The 24,269-nt window shown below is 38.5% G+C and overlaps 2 protein-coding genes across 5 annotated transcripts in view; both read right to left on the reverse strand.

Moving 5' to 3' along the window:
• Window positions 1-24,269, reverse strand: part of Eif2b3 (eukaryotic translation initiation factor 2B subunit gamma) — a 119,123-nt gene that overhangs the window by 79,850 nt on the left and 15,004 nt on the right. The window lies entirely within an intron of this gene.
• LOC109117607 (testis-expressed protein 2-like) lies at window positions 20,353-22,899 on the reverse strand. The gene is given in 3 exon segments (XM_033767462.1): window positions 20,353-21,747; window positions 21,749-21,953; window positions 21,955-22,899. Coding segments are annotated over 3 exon segments (1,440 nt in total). The 5' UTR covers window positions 22,767-22,899; the 3' UTR covers window positions 20,353-21,324.

Consider the following 24,269-nt stretch of genomic DNA (forward strand, 5'->3'; position numbering starts at 1 on the left):
TTGTATACAAGAAACACACCTAGTGCAAAAAGAAGCCCATAGACTGAAAGTGAAAAGATAGAAAACAATTCTCCATGTGACAGGAGCCCAGAAAAAAACAGGGGTAGCAATCTTATTTGCAGACAAAGTAAATTTCAAACCAAAACTGATTCTAGTATTATTGATGTAGGACAGTACTGTATCATACCTCTATGAATGTAAAATATCTTATACCTGCTTTATGATACATAGTAGTGACTGTGCTTTATCAGAGCTACATTTAATGATATTATTCTAGAATGTTCTCTTTCCAGATGATGATTAAGATGCTAATAAAAAAAATGGAGCCAGGTACGACAACAGCAACAGAACTTTGCTGTTTTCTGGATATTAAAAAGATAGTACTAAAATTTTAGCTAAAGCAATCAGGCAAGACAAAAATAAAAGGGATACAAACAGGAAAAGGGGGAAATAAAGTTACCCTTACTTGCAGATAATATATCGCTGCAACTTAAAAACCACAAGGGCTGGGGATTTGGCTCAGTGGTTCTGCTGCCTGCCTCCACAAGCACAAGGACTCAAGTTCAATCCCCAGTACAAAAAAAACAAAACAAAACAAAAAAACCCAAAAAAACCCAAAGAACCCACCAAAAGTCTTTCAGAAACAACTGATAAACATATTCAGTAAAGTAGCAGAATACAAAATTAACATACAAAAATCGATAACTTTCCTATTGTACATCAATAGTGAACTAGCCGAGAAAAAAAATTAAAAACAATCCCATTCACAATAGCCTGGGGGGTGGGGAACAGAGAAATAGAGACAGAGAGACAGAAAGAGAACAGACATCTATAATGAAAATTAAAAACACTCAAGAAAATGAAGACACTAATGATGGAAAGACCTCCCGGATTCTTGGATTGACAGTATTGTTGATATTGTTAAAATGGCCATACTACTGAAAGGGATCTACAAGGTCAATGTAACCTGCATTAAATAAGAATGTGATTCTTCACAGAACAATAAAAAAATCCTCAAATTTATATGGAAGCACAAAAGACCTTCAACAGTCAAAGCAATTTTGAGCAAAAAGAGCAATATTTGGAAGCAACACTCTACCTGAATCCAAAATATGCTGTAGAGCCACTGTAACGAAAACAGCATGGTACTGGCATAAAAATAGAATGTAGACCAATGAAATAATATACAGAAATAAACTCACACAGCTACAGTCACCTGATTCTGACAAAGGTGCCAAAAACACATGTTGGAGAAAAGACAGCCTCTTTAACAAATGGTGCTGGAAAAACTAGATAATTCACTTAGAAGATTGAAACTGGATCCCTATCTCTTACTCTATATGAAAATCAACTCAAAATCCTTCATTCTCAAGTCTCAGGCCTTGTATACTACCATTCTTCTACCTACTTATTGTGTTCCAGTAACAGTGGTCTACTTGCTGCTTCTCAAACACACCATTCTTATTTCCCTGCCTGAGCACCTTTACACTTTTCTTACTGCAAAGAAAGGTCATGGCTTGTTACATCATTTAGAGTTTCTTCTCAACTGTTATATTCCATATAAAAGAGCTCTCCTTCAACTACTCCTTATTCTCTTATCCTGCTTTCTTTTCCTTTTTAGCACTGTCACTGAAATTGTTTCTTACCTCTCTATTCTTACAGAGTAGCTCTATAAAGAGAGGGGGCTCTTGCTTTTTGAGTCTACCATTATATTTATAGCACTAGAATAATGGCTGGCATAAAACAGATGTTTGCTACACATTTGTTGAATAAATTTAAAATATTAACACTTTATAGATGAATTAAATGCTAGCTGACAAGGGACTTATAATCTCACCTAAGGTCACATAACTAATGAATAATGAAATAAGAATTAGGAGGCTGTGTGTCTTTGATGAAAGCCTCTGTTCTTTTACCATGCCACTCTATCACATCACAAAACCTTCCTTCTAGGGAAACCTACTTTGAGTAGAGAATCAGCCATGTCAGAAAAGTGTCCCAGTGAGGTCCAGTCAATCCCTCTGATTTACCACAAACTCATCTTTAGGCTCACATAAACATCTACATCTATATTAAAGGAGCTTCTTCCAAATATTTACAAAGAACTTGCCTCTATTTATACATAATAAATACAACTAATTGTCTGGTGGAGGAAACTTCAATACAGAGAAATGTTCAGTCTGGGGCATGGGTACCACTGGCTGTTTTGGGCAGGTTTATAGCGAGAACTAAGGGCAAAAAGCAGAGCAGAAACATTTGAAAAACTTAATTTTGACTCAGAAAGAACCAGATAAAGCTGGGACCAAAGGAGGCACGGCTGCTGAAGAGATCAGCACCACTAAAAAGGAACCAAGGGCTTTGTACGAGGACAAAAGGAAAGATATCTTAAGGACATATCAGAAATCAGTAACACCCCCACCCCCACCCCCAGCCGGATCAAAGGTGCAAAAGTGTAATCCATTCGAGAAGCACTGGGCCCTGTGCTTGAGAAGGGCCACTCAATGAACTGATTTCTCAGGATTCATTTCACCATGCTCAGGCATCCAGGTACTCAGAGGCTGTTGTTGCTGTGGTCCAATGTTGTTTGGCTATTGCACACTCTGGTGGCAGATCCTGGTGTTAGCCACATGATACTGGTTTTATTCTCATGAACAATACAAGAGTTGTGGAGTCATAGAGGCTTCCACCTAGATATCAAAAAAAGGCCAAGGGGGCCAGTCAAGGTGCACCTAAGAGGTCAGGGCATGAAGCTGATGGAGTGAAGCCAAAGGTGCACAGTGGAAATCTCAGGAAACCAGAGATACTAGGAACCTGGAACATCTGCTAAGGACTGAGTCAGTTGGAGAGAGACTTTGTGGGCTGCAAGCAGCAAGGCCATAGGGTGAGGCTGCCTATACCCTCTGGAACTCTAATCTTATAGCCTTGTCCCCCAGATGCTGGATATGGAACTACTGGACTTAATGCTTGTCCTTCCAGATTTTGGTCTTGTTTTGGTCCAGTTCTTGTCCATTCCCCAATTCCTCTCTTTTGGAATGGGAATGTTTACCCTGTGCCATTGAACTTTGGGATTATGGAACTTGTTTAATTTTGGCAGAGGGGTTTACTGCAGAATGCACCTATGGCCTTTACACTGAGCTACATCCCCAGTCTTTTTTGTTTTGAGATAGGGTCTCACAAAATTGCCTAGGTAGGACCTAAACTTGCAGTCCTTCTGCCTCAACCTTCCTCAGTGCTGGCATTACAGGTGTGCACCACTGTGTTCAGCTTTGTTATTTATTTATTTATTTACCTAGCATCAGGGTTTCACTATGTAGTTCTGGCTGACCTTGAATTCACTATTTAACCCAGGCTGGCCTTGAACTTGTGACAATCCTCCTGCTTCAGCTTCCTGAGTGCTGGGATTACAGGCAATGCACCACTATGTCCAGCCTTTTGTTTTTGATTTTTACAAAGGTTTACAGACAACAATTTGTCTTGAGTCTTAGAAGAGATTTTGATTTGGACTTTTGAAAAATGTTGGAACAGTTAGGGAAAGGATTATTGCATTTTCGGTTGTATGCAAAATAACTATCATGTTAGAATTATTAACTTATTATTGTATTTATATGAAGAGTAAGTATGGTTTAAGTAAAGTTGTTTAGGTATCAAGTTGACAAGGGTGGCATGTGAAGATTAAACTTGATTGTGTCAACCTGATTGGCTTGGGAGCCACCTAGAGGATTAATAAAGCACACTTCAGGGTATGTCTGGTGAGTCATGGAAGTGTGACTTTCAGTACTGTATATGGTCCCTGGCTCCTTTCTTGCGCTGTCCCCCTGAACTGCCTACCAGATGCCATGCCCTTCTGCCATAATTTTCTGCCTTGAAGGCTGCCTTCCATAGACCAAATCCCCTTCCATAGACCAAATCAGGCTCATAGAAGCCTGATCATACCTCTCCTTTAAATTGTGGGTGGTGGGTACTGCATTCCCACAATGGAAAAGCTGACAAATACATACCTTTCCTACTACCCTATAGCCCTTCATTCTAGGAAAGTCTCCCTACAGAAGAAGGAAAATGCCTCAAAGGAATCAGGCTAAAACATAAAGCTTGCAAAATTTCTGGCTACCAAATAAAGTATAGGGCTACATATATCCATATCAGACCAGAGAGCCAACAACTAGCAATTTAAGAGGTAACGTGAAAACACTTCAAGCATATGGATAAATTGACTTGATTAGTTACAGTCAAGAAAAAATAGACCAGAGAGCCAACAACTAGCAATTTAAGAGAAGGTAACGTGAAAACACTTCAAGCATATGGATAAATTGACTTGATTAGTTACAGTCAAGAAAAAAACTCCATTGAAATATCCTGAAGGGGCAGAAAAAAGGCTTAAACATTCTACGTCTAATTTCTCCCACAACTCTTTTTTACTATAATACTGTTATGGTTTGTGTCTAGATGTCTCCCTTAAAGCCTTATGTAGTCATAGGCTATTTTGGAGGTGTCTGAATCTATAGCGTATGATTGACTTATGGTGGGCTAGGCCCAAGAGCACTAGGATTAAGGGTGTGAGTGACAAGTGCCCTAAGTAGTCAAATGGAATAAAAGGGGCAGAAAGACACTGGGGTAAACTCTCTTACTGCTTTTGCTGCTTCTGCAGCCATGAACTATTGACCCTTTGCAAGCCTGCCTTGGAGCCAGCCAATTATGGACTGAAACCTCTAGGAACTGATAGCCAAGTAAACCCTTTCCATCTTTAACTTTGACTGTTGGGTAATTTGTCTTAGCAACAGAGAAAAGTAACTAAGACAAATACCAACAGTTTCAAAGAAGGTATCATTATGTTTATTCTGAGGCCCTTCTGGCAACCACAGCCCACCAAAGCAGCCATAAGAAGAAAAGTTGCTACTGAGTAAAAGACTTAAGCAAGTTAGGACCTAGTTCTCAGATCTTCCATAGACCAAACTATATTTACTCTTTCCAAGCAGATACAGATCTAAGAAAAATAAAACCTGCAGCAAAATGAAGGGTTCCAGGAAAGAATGACAGAGATGTGTAATTTAATAAAGACATCAAACACTCAAGTGAAAATAACTTGTATTTAGTTTTTTGAACATCTAAAAATAGAATATATGCTCAATCTTTCTAATAAGCTGTCTCCAGGATGGGGTTTTCATTGGTATAGTTTGTTCTTTGTTGTAGCATGTTAGCTGTTTCATAAGACATATAACAATAATCCTTTCCTACATCAAAGGACTTAAATTTAACTAAACAGCTAACAACTAATGTGTTGATATCATTATCCCTATTTTCTGGGCTGTGAAACTGAGGCTTGCCTGAGGCCAAAGAAAAGATTCCTGTCTCAATTAAATAGAGAATTATTAATTCTGCCATTTCTAAATTAACAGAAGCAACGAGGCCTACAATGTAAGATGAGTGCTGCAAATATAGGGCATAAGTCTCTATTACAAATTTAGTCTTTTTAAGCCTGTTAAATATACTTTACTAACCTGCTTTCAAAACATTTATCTAAGGAATCACATCCTGTTTCTAAAGCAGCACCAAAGGCCAATTATCTCAGAAAGTTAGAGGAACAGCTCTACTGTGGATCAGACTGCATGTTCAAGAAGTCAGCCAGCTTTGCTTTATATGTGGATCATGTACTACACCCTTACTTCCCAGGCCACTTGATCACATGGTCCTACACAAAGCACAGAAAATCTTCCTACAAGACTATAATCCCTTCACTTAGAGAAAGATATTAAGAAGTAACAGCAGCACACTTCCAAAACAGGGATACTACATGAGTCCCATTAGGATATTTGCTAGTTTTAAAATAAGATTAACACAAATACAAGATTAATACAAAAATTTTAATTAAGATTTCTGAGCTATAGATATAGCTCAGGTATAGAACTGCTTGCCCAGGATGCACAAGGCCTTGGCCCCAAAAAGTAAACAACAAAAGAAGCTGGGGGGCATCCTGGCACACACCTGTAATCTCAGGGCTTAGGAAACTGAGGAAGGTGGATCACAAATTCAAGGCCAGTTTGGGATAAATAGTAAATTCAAGGCCAAGGCTGGCTTACATAGGGAGACACTGTCTCAAAGGGTTTTGTGAAGAAGATGAAAAGAGAATTAAGATGTGTTATGTACATATGTACATGATCCAACTTCCCACAAGGAATATAATCATTATATACTGCAAATATGGACTAGTAACAAAATAAAAATTGAAAAAAAATTCTCTGTATACTAAGAACCACTGAAATGTACAATTAAAACAATCTGAACATACAGACAACTATCTAATCTATGAAGACAATTCTATATATGGGCCCCCCAGTCTCAAAAATAAAAATAGAAAAGTAATTTTGAAAATACTACACCAACTAAACAGGCATGGTGATGCATGCTTATAATCCCAGCATGCAGGGGGCTGAGGCAGGAGAATTGCTGTGAGTTTGAGGCCAGCCTGGGCTACATAGTGAGGTTAAGGCCAGCCTAAATTGAACTACACAGCGAGATCCTGTCTCAAAAAAAAAGAAAAGAAAAAGAAAAAAAAAACCCAATTAAACCTATCCTGAAGCTGAGGATTAGTGTCAGAGTACATTATAAAGACAAACTATGCTTATCTTTTAGAGTCAACATAATAGAATGAGAAAGCACAGACATTTGATATGCACAAAGGCATCTCAAATCTCAGAAACTGAATCTTGCTCTGGATCAGCAACTTACCAGGTGTGGGATTTGGTAGGTTATTTAAGCTCTCTTGAGTATCAGGCTTCTCAAGAGCAAAACAGAACACCATTTATTTTTCAACACATGGCTGCATGGATCAGAAATCCAGATACATACTATAGCTATGAAAGATCTCCTTTGTGACATTCAAAGCAGATGTTCTAGGTAAACTCAGGAAAATAAAAATTGTATTTTCATGATCATAATCAGCTGAGAAGTTGAGGCAGAAGGAAAGCAAATTCAAGTCTAGTTGGGCTACTTGGTACCTTTATAGAGAAACCGTGTTTCAAAACAAAGAGCAGGTGTGGGTATGGGCCACAAACAGGCCACAGATAAAGATCTTGTGTGAATAATCAGTCACTACTGCAATGCAGGGTCTCTGCTGTTTTATCAATCTTTCCAAAAAGCTTAACTCTTTTAAAAAAATCAAGTTAAAACTTAAATGTACATAATTCAGGCTGCCATCTAGGAAAAGGGCTATGAGTTATTTAATTAATATGCATTTTTAGTATATTTCAAAGAAATACAGACTTAAGTTTTAGATGTATTAAGTTATGCTGAGTGAGGCCTTCTGATCACACAATTTGGAGCTTAAAATATCCTTTTATATTTCAGTTTTGTAATAATATTTTGTTTTGTTTTGGTACTTGGGGATTGAAACCAGGGCTTTTGCACTGAGCTATATTCACCCCTTTTTGAGACAAGGTCTTGCTAAATTGCCATGTGGAACTTGAACTTTTGATCCTCCCTCCTCAGCTCCCAAACAGCTGAGATTATAGGCATGAGCCACTGCACCCAGTTCTGTAGTAATTCTTCAACTATCAAAGGCTCTACCAAAATTTTCATGGTTTTTACAGGAATTGTTCTATCTTATTCCCACTAGGTATGTTGACCCTTCCTCACATGTGCACATTACCAATTCCTGTTCTTTCTGAGACTCAACTCAAAAGTCACATTCATGAAGTGTTCCTTCACTAAGCAGATCCAAGCACTAATTCCTGATCCTCCTCTAGAGGGCACCTGTTACTCTACTGACTTTTCTTCACCATGTCTCCAACCCATTCATTCCACAGCTATACTCTCAAATAAAATTCAATTTCTACTGAGACATGTGCCATCTGGTTGTACCTAGCAAACCTCATCCTTTTTTACCTTTCCTTAGTCAATACATTTACTGAGATGTTGACACCTCACCCATAATCTTTCTTTTCACCAGAATTTTCAATTCTAGCTTTTTCTTTATTACATTTATTGGTACCTAGTAGGTATACAATACAGTTACATTCATCATTGGGATCTTGTACCTATACGTGACTTATCAGGTTCTTCTTTTTCCCCATTCCCTAGCCCTCCCCTCAGACCCTCCACCCTTCCAGTTTACAAAGACATTGTTTCCATGTTTTTCCTTTTCACATATTTTTTCTTTTCCCTTTGTAACCTTTCCCCTAACCCTCCCACTTCCTCTACACTTTTAGACTTTCTTCCTATTACACAATATCAAATATACATTTTAATCCTTATTTACACTTTTACACCAGAGGAAACTATTCAGTATTTACACGCGTAACTTATTTCACTTAAGAGTATGGCATCAGTGTGCATCCACTTAGTTATAAATCTCTAGTTTCTCATTCTTCGTGGATGAGTAGTAGTATTCCATTTTATTAAAAAACTACATCATTATCCAGTCTCCAGTTGATGGGCAATTGGGCTGTTTCCAAGTTTTAGCTATTACAAACTGTGCTGCTACAACCATGGGTGAGCATATATCGCTGTGGTATGATTCTTTTAATTCTTCTGGGAAAATACCCAGCAGAGGAATAGCTGGGTCAATGGGACTTCTAATCCTAGTTGTCTGAGGTATCTCCATATTGATTTCCACAGTGTTTGCACCAGTCTGCACTCCCAACAACAATGAAGAAGGGTTCCTATCCCCACAGCCCTGCCAACATTTGTTATTGGTTGATTTCCTTTCTTTTTCTTCTTCTTTTTTTTTTGGTATTGGGGATTGAATTTGGGTCCTTGCGCTTGTGAGGCAGGTGGTAGAACCACTGAGCTAAATCCCCAGCCCCCTTGATTGATTTCTTGATAGCAGCCATTCTTACTGGGGTGAAATGGAATCTCAGTGTTGTTTTCATCTGCATCTCTCAAATGATCAGTTATATTGAACATTTTTTCATATGATTATTTGCTGCTTTTACTTCTTTGTCTAAGAAATGCCTGTTTATTTCAGATGCCCATTATTGAATTAGGTCTTTATATTGGGGTGGGTCTAATTTTTTGAGTTCTTTATATATTCTAGGACCTTTGTCTGAGGAACAGCTGTTAAAAAATTTTACCCACATTGTGGGTTGTCTCTTAGCTCTGCTTGTGATTTCTCTGGCAGTGCAGAAGCTTTTTAAAAAGACGAGATCCCAATTGTTGATTCTTTGTGCTAGTTCCGAAGCTACTGAGGATGTGTTCATAAAGTCTTTTCCTATGCCGATATCTTTAAGAGTTCTACCTAACATCTTCCAGCAAGTTTAGTGTTTCTGTTTTAATATTCATATCTTTAATCCACTTGGATTTTAGTTTAGTGCATGGTGAAAGATACAGGTCTAGTTTTAATCTTTGACAAATTGAAATCCAGTTTTTCCAACACCATTTATTAAAGAGACTATCTTCCCTTCAGAGAGGGTGTTTGACTCCTTTCTCAAAGATGAGGTAATTGAGTATGTCAGGAGATGTTTCTGCATCTTCTAATCTATTCCGTTGATCCTTGGGTCTGTTTCTTTGCCAGTACCATGCTGTTTTTATCACAGTGGCTTTGTAGTGTAGTTTCAAATTAGGGATTGCGATAACCCCTGCCGTGTCTGTTGCCTACAATTCCTTTTGCTATTCTAGGTCTCTTCTGATTCCAAATGAATTTTTGGATTGTTTTCTCTAGTTCTATGAAATATACTGTTGGGATTTCAACAGGGATTGCATTTAATCTGGTAGAGCAGTTTTTGAAGTATGGCCATTTTCACTATATTGATTCTTCCTAGTTTTATTTTTAAACTTTATTTTTATTTATTAGTAGTACATGTTGGCAGTACATTTACATTCTTTCTGAGGAGTTGGCACATGTACAATCTTAATTCCTTTATTCTCCCCTTTCCTTCCTCTCCCTCATACCTCCATGTCATGATCCCCTTCCCATTTGAGAAAGATTTTCATACTTCCTATTATCTATATTATATTTTGCTTTTTACTTGTAACTTGGATTTCTCATGTAAGAGAAACCATGTGATATTTAAAATTGTGTGTCTGATACATTTCACTTAACATTATGGTCTCCGCATGCACCCATTTTCTTTCATCTGACTCGTTTATCTTTCTTTATAGCAGAGTAGTATTCCACTGTGTGCAAACACATTTTCTTTATTCAGTCATCTATTGATGGCAAAGTAAATCCAGTAATGTGGTAAAAAGGAACAAAGCCTCATCTAGCCAAACATTTCCATGGAGGTCCTACCTCTGAACTCCAAAGCATCTTGCCTAGTCCATTAACTCTATGTAGATTTTCAAGAGCAGAAAGGGCCATCCTACCTGTGCTCCAATTCTGGAATGGGGAGTATGACTCCGGAAGTCAATGGTTTCTGCTGTACAGTGACCAAAAAGGTTAATTCACTTTTATTCTGGAAAAACTGGATTAACTTGTAACTCACATGAGGAGCTGCATGGATCTCTCTTTCTATGTCTTGAAATAAAACCGCTTTCCTGCCATTGTGCAGGCCAGACACCTGGGTGACTCCATGGTTGGTGTTGACAAGGTCGAGTTCGGTGATAATGTCTATTTGAAGGTCAGGGTCCAGCCCAATGCCCACCACTGTCCTGGCAGTACGCACACAGAATCCCAAAACTAAAATCATGTCCATTGGCATCACTCCCAAGGGTCTGTGCCAAGCAGGGCGCTATGGCCAGTTGAAACCGAGGCACCTGGATGTGGAGGCATGCCGGCTCTGAGCTGCCAAACTTGCTCACTGGCTACGGGGCAAAGGCTGGGCCACGTGGGCACTGTGCCCGCCCCGACGCCCCCAACAGCTTGGCTGCCTTTCCACCTGAATTTTAAGCAAACTACAAGCTCTCTGAGAACAACTTTTCTCATATGTAAAATGTGGGTACACAGAGTATCTATTTTTTTTTTAAATACAGCTTTTAATAACAAAATGGATCAATCTCCCAAACTTTATAAAAATGAAAAACGAGACAAAATAATAGACATAGGATGTCTGTCATATAAATTTTAAAACCAACGCTTTAAACAGTTCAGCATATAAAATACCTATCTACAGTGACATAAGGAAAACATGATAGGGCTGGGGATTGAGCTCAGTGGCACAGTGCCTGCCTCACAAGCACAAGGCCCTGAGTTCGATCTCCGGTACCAAAAAAAGAAGATAAAATGGTAACAACTGGGAATAGAGGTGAACAGCATGAAAAGGTTCATTTTACTTCTTTGCTACTTTCCTTCAAGTTAGAGATTTTTCAAAATAAAAAAATAGAAAAGGGTTAAAAATCAGCGAAAGCTAATGTGAACTGTTTTGTAGTAGTTTGGGTACTAAATGATAAAGAAAATAATCATCAAAATTTGGCACAAAGCAGACAAGGGAAGAAGGATGAACTGGTGATGACAGAGAACCTCCTGGGGAGCTTCTGGTGCTGGTGGTTTCTTCCTCCATTTGTAAATGTTATGCATTTCCTTTATAAGTACTTATTAAACTATACATATAAATGGTATGCATTTTTGGATGTATATGTCACAAGAGGAAAGACGTAAAAACAGAAAAATTGCTATGCATTTGATAAACATTTTTAAAGAATAAATTTTTTGCTTTCTAACAAATAAACATTAACAGCGCTGTGGCTAAGTGGATCTTTTTGTACTTGAGGATCAATCATTAAAAGGTATTTCAGGGGCTGGGGATTTAGCCCAGTGGTCCAACTGCCTGTTCTCCAAGGTCCCGAGTTTGATCCCCAGCACCAAAAAAAGGGTACTTTCCATGGACTAACTTTTTAAGGCTAATTAAAAATCATGTCTCTTAGTTTTACATTAGATAGTTTTTTGTACCAGGAATTGAACTTAGGACCTTGCACAAGCGAGGCAGACAGTGGCATCACTGAGCTAAATCCCCAGCCCTAGGCAGTTTTATTTTTTGAGACAAGGTCTTGCTCTATAGTGCAGGCTGGCCTTGAACTCACTATGTAGCCCAGGTTGGCACTGAACTTGCAGCAATCCTCCTGCCTCAGCCTCCTGAGTGCTGGGATTACAGGTGTGTACTACTACACTTGGCCTAGATAGTTCTTATACAAGTGCAAATTCTGAATCTTATTAAATTTGATATTAGGTAATACCTTCTTCTAAGTAATTCCCATGAACAACAGCATGACAACCTGATTTTATCTTTTTGGCAGGTATCCTAATATATGAAACTTAAAAGTGTCTTACAACAACACTAAATAAAAGTTTTATAATTATGTAAATATGATGCCTAATTCATATTGTTCATATGTGACTTTTGCCTATTTTCTATAGCTTTTTTCTGACTTCCTCATTGGAATTTAACAGTATTTTTTGTGTGACACTGTCAAAAGCAAAGAGTGATCAGAATTTCACATTCCTAGACTGACTTTTATTTTGTTTTGTTTTCGAGGTTTTTTTTGAGACAGGGTCTCACTATGTAGTTGAGACTGGCCTAGAACTCACTATGCAGTCCAGGCTGGTCTTGAACTCACAGCAATCCTCCTGCCTCAGCCTCCCAAGTGCTGGGATTACAGGTGTGCGCCACCACGCCCGGCTCCCTAGACTGACTTTTAATGTACATCAATCCACTTGATTTTCACCTGTGTCATCTAAATCATTATCAAAATCTAAGTCATCACTTTCTTCATTCCTTTTGCAACTACTTCTGTGATTGGATCTTTGATTATTCTCAGTATTTTCTAGATCTTTATTAAACAGACTAACAATGTCTTCTTTCTTTCCACATTTTGTACAAACTTCAAGTTCATAGGCACATACTCTGCACATTATGTGGTAGAATCCTTCACGGTCTTCTGTAAACATTTAACGCATTTTTTAGGTTTTGATAATGGTTTATAATTGCTGTATTTTACCTGCCATTCAAGAAGTTCTTTACAATGCTGACATACTCCATCATGTTTTGCATTAATTTGCCAGCCTTTCTGCTCCCCTTCTGCACATGTGACTCCCAGCAGAGGTCAAAGATTGACCTCCCACCCTCAGGTGCAGGATACTCCATGTAGCTGAGGCCCACAGTGTCTATAGTATCTATCTTAAACTGTAGTTGAGGGATTAAATGAAATAATGTATTTAAAGCACCCAGCATGGAGGAGTTCAGTTTTAGAAAACTACTAACTACAATAATCCAAAAATTCTGTTGCAAACACCTAACTTCAGATAAGATATACCCAAAATTATCCAAATATATACCTGAACTTACAAAAAAAGGGAAAATATTAAGTCTACAATTAAAGAAGGAAGTGAAAACTGAGCTAAAATATCAGCTGTCCAGAATTTCTTATGGGCTACAAGGGTCAAAAATGTGGCTAGAAGGCAATGCAAGACAAAAGCTTGAAGTGAGTCACTGCATAAATGTGTATCAGTGAAAGGATACATCTGGGGGAAGGGGACTCTACCTGCTGTACAGGGAACTATTGGGAAAGTTTCCTTATCTCTTCTTGAGCTTGGTACAAAATAATTCTGAGACAATATTATTTCTAACCTAAAATTCCATAAAAGCTCAGTTAACACACAAGAGTAAAGGATGAAATAAAACACATTTTCAAACACAGAAGTTCTAAAAACATTTATCGTCCATGTACTTTCTTTAAACAGAAATAAGAACCAAGCTTCTCTAAAATAAGGAAGGAAACTAAACAAGGTGAAAATATGTTATCTAGGGGCAAGGATATCCAATACAGAAGAGATTTGCCATAATATGGGGGCGGATTGTGGGGAAAAGGATGTAAAAGGAATTAAAATGTGTTATGTACATGTACCAACTCCCCATGAAGAAGTGATCATTACATATTACAAACATGTTCTAATAAAAATTTTTTAAAAGTTTTTAAACAGGGAAGGAGGAGGATGATAAAATTTTTTAAAAACAGATTTCCCATAATCATGATGAAACAAAGTCCTAGGACCAATCTCTTCAGCTGCTCTGGAGAGCAACTAGTACAGAATGGAAGCCAGGTTCCATGCTGAGAAGCTGAGGCAGGAGGATTGCAAGTTCGAGCCCAGCCTAGGCAACCTAGTGACACAGTAAGACCATGTCTAAAATATAATAGAAGGCTGGGATGTAGCTCACTGTGAAGGTTCTGGGTTCAATCCCCAGTACCACAACAAATAAACAAAAATATAAAAATAGGATTGGATATGTAGATCAGTGGTACAGAGCCCTTCCTTGGACTCCATTCCCAGTACAAAAAAAGAGGAATGATTTGAGATATTAAAAAAGGGGAAGCTTACCTGTGATGTGTGACGTATGCATGACACAGTAGGGGTAGTTAGCGTGGTTAAGTGAGCTAAATCATTATCTCCTAGAGTAGAAATTAAACATATAGTACCTAGAAATAACACTTAAGAAATAGTAATGTATAAACTCAATAAAAAGAAAAAAAACTCAATAAAAAGAAAAAAAATAAATAGTAATATATGACAGTCAAGAATATTGAAAGAATTATAAGGAAAAAAAAAAAAAAAAAAAAAAAAGAGCTGAAAACAGTTGTCTCTGAGGACCAGAAAGTAGGAATTCAGGCAACTATTGTTGTTCCTTATAGGTATTGTAGAACTATTTGATTCTTTTCATTTTGTTTTATTCTTTTGTTTTTTTGAGGCAAGATCTCACCATGTGGTTCAGGCTGTCCTTGAACTCACTACATAGCCCAGACTAGCCTTAAACTCAGGCTCTTCTTGCGTCAGCCTCTTGAGTGGTGGGATTATAGGCATGGACCACCACAACTGGCTTCTATTTGATTCTTTTAAATTAAAACATACTTACACATGTACTGTATATTCACATACTAATAAAAAGAACAAAAATCACAACCTAAGATTATATGTAACAAGATATATAATTATTTTTTGCAGTGGTGGGGATCAAACCCAGTATCTTGTGCATGCTAGGTAAGTGTTCTACCTTGGAGCTATACCTCTACCCCAAGGTTCTCAGAAGTAAATATAAAGCATCATTGAAAATATATTAAATAAGAGTGAAGTAAATGGAGAGATACATTATGTAAGTGATTAGTAAGACTTGGTGCTGAAGTTGTCAGTCTGCCCTAAATTGATCTATACATTTAATGTAATTCCGGTGAATTTTTCAAAAGTTCTATGTAGAATTTACAAATTCTAGACACTTCCTAAAGAAGAATCAGGAGCTGTAACTCCAACACTTGGCAAGCTAAGAAAAGAGGACTGAAAGTTTGAGAGCAGCCTGGGCAATTTAACATCTTACTGAGACACTGCCTCAAATATAAAAAAGGGCCAGGGATGTAGCTCTGTATGAGGACCCTGGGTTCAACCCCCATTACTACCTAACAACAACAACAAAAAATAAACAACAACAACAACCCCCCCCAACAAAACTAATAAGGTAAGTGAAGAACCTACCAAATATTAAAATTATAAAACTATAGTAACTGACTATAGTATTTGTGTAGAGAAAAATAAACAGGTCAGTTGAACAGAACATACATACACTAGATGTATCTAGGACACTGCAGATCAATGGAGGGAAAGATTGGACTATTTAGCATACAGTGCTGGAATAATTAAGTAAAAAATAATAAAATAAAATTAGATCTCTGTCTTATAACACACATACAAAAAAAAAATCAATTCCAGTATCTGTGTTTTTGGGACAGTCTATTAATGTAGTCTAGGCCAGACTTGAATTTGCAATGTAGCCAGGCTGACCTCAAACTAATGATCCATCTCCTTCTGCCTCCTGAATGCTGTGATTACCAGTGTACACCACCAACCCAGGCAACTCTCCTGTCTTTCTGAGGAAGACCTCATCTTTTCTTTCTAGAAATTTAGTTAAAACCAATTTCAGAAAAAGTACAAAACAGACCCACCACTGGGGAAGTTTAGGCAAGAGGACTGTGAGACCGAACCAGCCTAGGCCGAATGATTTTAAGTCAGCCTGAGCTATACAGTAAGACTCTAAAACAAACAAACAAACCAGAAAAAGATCAAATCCTATGCAAAATTACTATAAAAAATAAAAAAAATAAAGGTTAGAATATTCCTATAGACAACGAAAGCACATGTAAGATATGCCTACAAAATGATGAAATCCATAGCTTAATATTTCAAAATAAACTAAAGAAAATGTAAAATCATAACACAAATTTGAATTAGAAAATGAGAGAAATTCATACTAGAAGTATGAATTAGAAATGAGAGAAAAATCATTTCAGAAATGATTAAAACTAAGACGAAAACAAAGGTGAATAAAAATACAAATCATAATGCTTTAAGGGAACTAGAATGTAAAAAAATAAAATCCTGAAATGGAAAAAGAAATAAAGAAACAGATAAACAGGGTCTGAGGTAAAATAATAGAAGAGAGATGCAGTTTTTGACAAACAACTAGGGAGGCAAGGAACAAGGGACTCCTGGCAATGATTATCAACAGCTGCTATCACCATGAAACAAAAGACAACCCGATGGTTATGTGTCTCCAGATGGAAAAACCACACTCTCATCTATGAAGCAGTTTTGCCAAAACACCTCAAACCTAAGTTTAACACTCTAGGTCTAACTACAAATTTACAAAAAAATATAGAGAGGAACACATCAAATACCACAGGGATGCATTAACAGAATACAGATTGGGAAACTACAAAGACCTGGCTTCTTCAAAAGATAAATTATAAAGGAGGAAAAAAGAAAGAAGGAAGGGAAAAGCTACGTATTAAGATTCTTAAGACAGTGTGACCATTTTTTCTGTGGAGTCTCCCTCTCTCTCTCTTCAGGCCTGGAACTTGAAGCAATCCTCCTGCCTCAACCTCCCAAGTGCTGGGAATACAGGTATGCAACACCACACCTGGCCTGTGAGATCTTTATTCATTTTGTGAAGTATATTAACACTCAAAAGAGGGTGTTTTTATTTATGGGAGGTAACTAGAGACTTAAACACTATTTAGATATTTGACAATACTAAATAATTATTATTGTTTTGTAACATTATTTTAGATCTGATAATGTATTTTAAAGCCTTCATATTGGCAATATATTTTGAGATACTTACAGATAAAATAATATGATGCTGGAATGTGCTTTACAAGAATGTGGGAAGAAGCAAGCTGGGTAGGGATAAGATTTCCATAGTTTGTTGTAATGAAGCTGGATGACAGATACATGGACAATGTTCTATTTATATTTTTAGACATTAAAAAATTTCAGTAATAAAAAATTAAAACTGGTTTGCAATTGGTGTTCAACAAATATTTATAATAGTTATATTTAGTAAACTGAATATTTGCTAAATGAATGAATGAATGGACGAGTTTACATATGAAACACTATTATAGAGAAAATATGAAACCTTTGTGTTATCAACGCCAGTTTTAAGAACGGAGCTCACTCACCCAGGGCCTGGGAGAATGAATGAACCAATAATCTCTCTTGGTAAGTCAAGGAGAGATTTGGACAGCTAAAACAAAAAGTAAGAACCACTAAATCAGTAAAGTTGTGGGCTTAGATATAGCAAAATGAAGTAGAAAATAGTTCTAGGAAAATAAAACTGATACGAGAACTGTAAATAATCTAAAAACCTACAAAATGTTAGAAAAATGTAAAATGACTTCTGCTGCCTCTAACAGCAATCTGCTTTGTTTAGCTCAAAATTAACAGACACTGGAGGCACTGACCATGAAGTGGGACATCTGGCCTCATCCCTAACCTTGAACACTCCCTTCCTGTGCACTAGAATAGATAGCTAGATGAATCTTAAGGTAAACTCCCTAACTACAAGGAATTGTTACGTCTGGGTTAAAGTTAACTATCTTGTTACTCTAATTTGTACATGGGTAATGTGAACTGAGGAAATGAAATGTAACCACCTGAATGAGATCATAACTGTAAAACCTGTAAAAGAGGAAGGTGCAATCCAACAGGAGGTCGATCACAGGCACTGCCTTTTTGAGTGTGATTCAACCTTTGCTGGCAAATAAACTTTTTATTATTTTACTTCCATTCAGCTTGTCTCTATGTGCATGTCACTTGCCAATTCCGTCCTCAACAAAACCAAATGAAATATATGTCTTATTCTTGAAAAAATGTTAGCAAACATGGAATTCAGCTTCAATGTCTTATAAGCACATATGGAGGTTACCAGAAGTAGGAATATATTTAGCAAATGCAAGGTTAATGAAAAAAAGATTGCATTTTAAATATAAAATGCTAAACAAAGTAAATATACTACTCTGGTCTTTCTCTAAGAAAAGGAAGAAGCTAAATAGAATAACCTCACAATAATACTTGGGGAACTCCATCTTGGGGAAGTAGATAATGGTAAAAGAACCAAAAGTTAATGAACTTAAACTTCTAAAATAAATGTTCTTATCTTACCGAAAAGCTTACTGGAAACAGACCAAAAGAGGCTCCAGCTGTTTAGCTTGCAAGGCAGGCAGTGGAAGCACAAAGCTAAATCCCTGGCCCATCCAGCTGTTTAGGAAACTCTTGTGAGCACAGAGGAAGAGAAATCAACAGACTCAAAGAGCCATTTCTTTTAAATCAAGGCACAGCTTCAAAGTGTCTCCTTTAGAAATACATAACACCCCTCAGGAAATGGACAAACTGCCTTCTTGGGCTATCTCACATACTTTAACTGTCTATGTGCATTTCCACTGCCCTTCCTACAAATTTATGTTGATCCCAACCACACAGTTCTGAATTTGGGCTTGTTCAGGTTTTACCTCGTTCTTCACAAATATTTGGGAGTCTGAGTTTCTCCACAGGATAGCTTTGTTGCCTTCTACTCTAGGTTGAAAGGAAAGTTGATGAGAAGCCAGAGTTTCAGGGGCCATTATAATAGGGAAAAATCAAGTGAAAACAGCAAGTGACTAATGTTACTGCTGGGAGAAGGCATAGAGGTAGGATTATATGGAAGGGATGCTGCATAAATACCTAACATGGAAACAAAGAAAGGGAAGAAAAAAACGAGACTGTACACAAGAACTTGGCAAGGATTCTGATCTTAGATGTAAGGGGAAAGAATAAATTATCACAATTGAAAGAAAAGGCAACAACTTAGAGAATATAACAATCATCTGGTGATTCTCCTATTAACAGCTGCATCTTCCCAAGACTCGAGGAGCTAGAGAAACTTGTTCACATGTAACTCCCAAACTCTAAATCAAGAGTAAAGCAGGGCTGAGGATGTAGCTAACATCCTTGAGGTTCATCCATGTTGTAGAATATTATAGAAAAGTCTTCCTTTTTATAGGTAATACTCTATTGTAAGGATACCTGCATCAATTAACACTGGTTTCTCTGTTTTTGGCTATTGTGAATAATCCTACTGTGAACATGCTGTACAATACCTCTTAGAGGGCCGGGGATTTAGCTCAGTGGTTCCGTCGCCTGCCTCACAAGTGCAAAGTCTTGAGTTCAATCCCCAGTACCAAAAAAACAAAAATACACCTAAAATAGCTAAGATAACATTTGCTATGTATATTTAAATTTTTTTAAAAATTAAAAAATTAAAAAAAATTGAAATACAGTAGGCATAAAAAAATCAGCAACTTGGATTTCATAAACATTTAAAACTTCTGGTCATCATAAGAAACCATTAAGAAAGTGAAGTCAGGCTGGATAAGGTGGCACATGCCTGTTACTCCAGCACTTGAAAGGCTGAGGCAGGACTGCCCCGAGTTCAAGGCCAGCCAAACTACATGAGACACTGTCTCATAAAAGGAAAGAAAGAAAAAAAAAGATTTGCAACTAGACTAGATAAAGGACTCCTATAGCCAGGCATGGTGGTATATGACTATAATTCCAGTGCTCAGGAGGCTGAGGCAGGAGTTTCACTGTGAGTTTGAGGCCAGTATGTGCTACATATGGTAATAAGTTCAAGGCCAGCCTAAACTATAGTGAGATCCCGTCTCAATAAATAAATTAAATAAAAAAATTAAAGGATTCCTATAAACAATAACAAAGAGGCAAACAAAAAAATTCTTTGAACAGACAGACACTTCATGAAGATACACAAATGATCAACAAGCACATAAAAAGATAGCATGACAACTATCAAGGAAATGTAAATCAAAACTACAATGAAATAACCAGTGCATATACATGCACTAGGAATGGCTGAAAGTAAAAATGTTGACAGTACCAACTGTTGAAGAAGTGCAGCAAGTACTACCCATATAATGTTTGCATGCACATGCTCAACTCTTCTTGAGCTAGTGCATTTTTTTTGTTTTTGTTTTTGTTTTTTGGTACTGGGGATCAAACTTGGGCCCTTGAGCTTGTGAGGCAGGCACCAGAACCACTGAGCTAAATCCCTGGCCCAACTCATATAATTTTTTTTTTTAAAGGAAGGTCACACGTATTTTGAAATATGTAGTGTTTGATGGGAGGCAAACTTTAGTCTTGACTCAAAAGCAGGTAGTAGTTGAGCAGTTCTGTTTTGGCCATCAGAAAACTGCCCACAAAACTTTCTCATATCAGATAAACAAAGCATTCCCCTTCCTTTTTGAAGCTTCCTAGAGCACACAGGAAATCTGGGTCTTTGGGCCCACGCTATCTGGACTAGGGAGAACAATCTGTCCTTGTGTGAAGTATCTGTCACTGCCACATATGCTCGTGTCTCAGGAAAACAATCAGGATTAGTCAGAAGCAAGACGATTATACCTCATTGTTAAAAGGCTTTGATCTCATTGGCTTTGCCTAATGTTTACATAAATCCCACTGTCTCCACCCTAATTGAAAGTTGTGTGTATTCTATGGTAGTTGCTTCCAAAATGCACAATTTAAAATGAAAAAAAGTAAGTTGCTATGCCTATCTCTTTACCACCAATGACATGGCTCACAGAATTCCACTCGCCATACATGTTATCACATTGACATTCTTGGAGCATGGAGGGCTGCAATCACGTGTATAAAGTGTAGAGTGAGAAAATGTTCCATTGTGCACCAGCTGCCTGAAGAAAAGCTTTGGAGGAGGTCCAGGAGGTAAGGGAAAGTCTTCCAGTTGTACAGTATCACTCTGAATGTGCTCTGTTTGCTGCCACAAAAACTGGTAGACTTTAAAAAGCCACAATGTAAATCATGTGTAACTTCTGGGTCCACCATGATGATTCTTCAGTCTCCTTTGCCAAGTCCAAGCTTTGCAGCAGGCAGTGCAGACACCTGTCATCGGATGTGGGAAATGACACCTCACAGTGGAATGGGCACCAGCAGGCAAAGGGCAGAAGCAGTCTTAAGAGATAGTACTGCGGCACAGGTAAAGGCCAGTGCCACAGCACAGGCGGTGGCCAGGAACCCCATATGTTGAGCTAGGTCTCATAATACAGGGAACTTCCCATCTTCACCCATTACAGTGGATCAGCAGCCTTCACAGGTGGGTCTTTCAGGAGACAGGAAGTAGAGCAAGGGTCCATGGCTGAGTGCATTATAGGGATATAAACATCATGTGTATGTGGCATGACAAGAACTTTCTGAAACTCTTGCTCCAGTTTCTTCTCTATCCAGTCTGTCACGCGAACTAAAGTAACTTGTCTCTCTCTGAGTTTTGGCTGAGCTTTCAGCTCCACATGTGGTGGCTTCCAGAAGCCATACCATATGCGGTCCATCAGAGGTGGAGGGATGTTGAATGCCAGGGTTCCTTGACATTCTTGTACTTCAACAGTTAGCAGCAGGGGTGTATTGGAGACTTCTTCAATCTTCTTTTTCATGAACTCTGTCTCTGTTACTTTTTGGAAATATTTTGATTTGGTAATTTTATTTACAAACCTCATTAATTTTACTTGTTCGATGACCTCCAACATACCCTTCAGCCCCTGGGAGCAACTGTTTGTCTCCTGCACTGGGCTCTGGTGCATCGTCTTCCTCAGAGGAGCTGGCACTGGAGGATTCCTCATCACTGTCAGCAAGACAGTATGCCTGGGGCCTGCAACCTTCTTTGCCAATTTCTCCAACCTTCAGGGTTTCAATAAGAGACTCTACCTAGTTTGGTCAAATTCATTTTGGTCTCAAGAGTCATCAGAAAGGATCCACTGTAGGACATTTCCAAGTTGATCCAGAGTCCTTGGTGATTAACATAAGGCTTGAAGGCCTGAAGGATTTTTGGCACAGCCACTCCCATGTCAAGTTCTGTCAGAGTTAACTCATTCATAAAGTAAGGGAGCTTTATTTTGCTTAGTTTTATCTGGATTTTCTTTGATACCAGATCAGACCAGTACTTCTCTCCTAAGAAGTCCCAAAATATCCTTCCAAGCAAGGCATTCACCCAAGCTTCCTGTTCTTCCTCTGCAGAGGGTGAAGCCTCTGGCAACTTTTTCCCAGCCGTGGGGCTGCTCTCCACACTCTGCACAGGGCTCCTATTGGGGCTTTGGTTTTCCTGGGGCACACACCTGCCCATGCACATACTGTAGCCTAGCAGCATCTTCTGCCACACACTGCCCACCAGCTTCTTTTGCTTTGGCTGTGTCATGATCTCCTCCACACTGCCTTTGCTGCTGCTGCAGCTATGGGTCAGGTGCCTGGAAGGACTGCTAGGTCTGCTGTGGGTGGGCAAAAGCTCTGGTTTACTTCCAGAGACACCAGGTGGCTTCTTGAGGTCTGATTTCAGCTTAGATGTCAGAATAAATCTTCTAAACCACTCCTCTTTTTCTCCCAAATAGTTACAGTATCTGATCTCAGTGGACAGATTTCCCTCCTGAGGGTGGGATGGCTTCTTAGGGTTCTCCCTTTCCAGCTCTCTCTCAGCTAGTGGCTTCTCTTCAGATGTCTCCTTATCAGCCTGAGTCTTCAACATAAAGTCATCTTGTCGACCAACCTCAATACAAATGGGGTACTTTTTATTCCAGATTCATTTTTGAGTTAAACTTTTAGGTACAAGATAAATCTTGCTATCAGAAAGGGCATAGAGTTGGGGATTTAGCTCAGCGGTTCGGTGGCCTGCCTTGCAAGCCCAAGGATCTGAGTTCGATCCCCGGTACCCCCACAAAAAAAAAAACAGAAAGGGCATAGATTTTTCTGGCTGATGTTGGTGATGTCTGGCTTCGTTTCATTGTAGCTCACCCTCTTGGATATGTTTTTATTGGGCTTTGAAAGCCTTAAGGTTCCACCCTCGAGTCAAACAAAGACTGGGTGTGTCAAAGTCACATGGTAAGTTTCTGGATCATAGTTGTAAATCTCATTCATCTACCCCTTTAGTATTTCAGGTTCTTTGATGTCCAAAGATCTCATATTCCAGTGTTGCAGATGTTTATGTGACTTGTGACATTTAGAGCACTTGGTGGTATAGAAAACCAAATCATGCAAACTGTAGTCACAAATCCAAGGCCAACTCCCAGACAGAGTCTGCTCACATAGTGGGGGAGGGGGAGGATGAGGTATGCATAGACACACATTATAAAAAAGCCCAACATCTTCACAGGTAATTCTGGGTGCTGTGTGGCCAAGTCCTCTTCCTCTTCACTGTCAAGAATCGTGCCATCCTCCATGAGCACCTATGGCTTCAGAGGGACATCTGGGGGCTTATCAACTCTACCCTCATCTCCTGTCTCCAGGTCAAAGTCTTCTGTGTACAGTTAACAAAACTCTTCATCTTCTTTGCTCACTAAGGCAGACAAAGAGCATTTCTCTAGGACAAGAGAGCTTGTCTTCATGCCTAAATCATTTAGGCTGCTTGCTTGGGAAACTTTTGTCTCCACCTCTTTCACAGGCTCTTCAGTGGACTTTAGGTGGTCATTCTTTTTTTTTTTTTTTTTTTTTTTTTTTTTTTTTTTTTTGGTACCAGGGATCAAACTCAAGTCCTTGAGCTTGAGAGGCAGTCGCCAGAACCACTGAGCTAAATCCCTGGCTCTGGGTGGTCACTCTTGAGGACACTGGAGTCACTGCTAGAGCCATCCCCCTCAGAGTCACACTCCTCCTTCATGCTATAGTTGTTATTGCTTTCCAAATGCCAGTTCAAGCTGGACAGGTTGGAGAGTTCTAAAGCACTTGAAGATAAGGCTTTGGGCCTATGGCTGACACTTTCTTCCCCTATAATTTTACTAAGGAGCTGAAAAGGCTCATATATGACTTCTGAAAGGCATCATTTAGTGTCTTTGATTTTCGCCTCCATTTTGGGTACTTTAAAAAAGGAGCGAGCATCAGAGGGAGAAGTCAGCAGGGAAGAAGGTGCAGTTTTGGAATCTCCACCTGTGTTTCATGGCTTTGTGTAAATTCAGTTTGGAGTCAGGTGGCTTATAGGACACAGTATCTGACTCCTGCCTGGAAGTGTCGGTGGACAGAGACTTGACTAATGTCTTTA

Source organism: Fukomys damarensis, unplaced genomic scaffold, assembly GCF_012274545.1.
Source record: "Fukomys damarensis isolate Sample0158 unplaced genomic scaffold, DMR_v1.0_HiC HiC_scaffold_23, whole genome shotgun sequence".
NCBI classification, from domain to species: domain Eukaryota; kingdom Metazoa; phylum Chordata; class Mammalia; order Rodentia; family Bathyergidae; genus Fukomys; species Fukomys damarensis.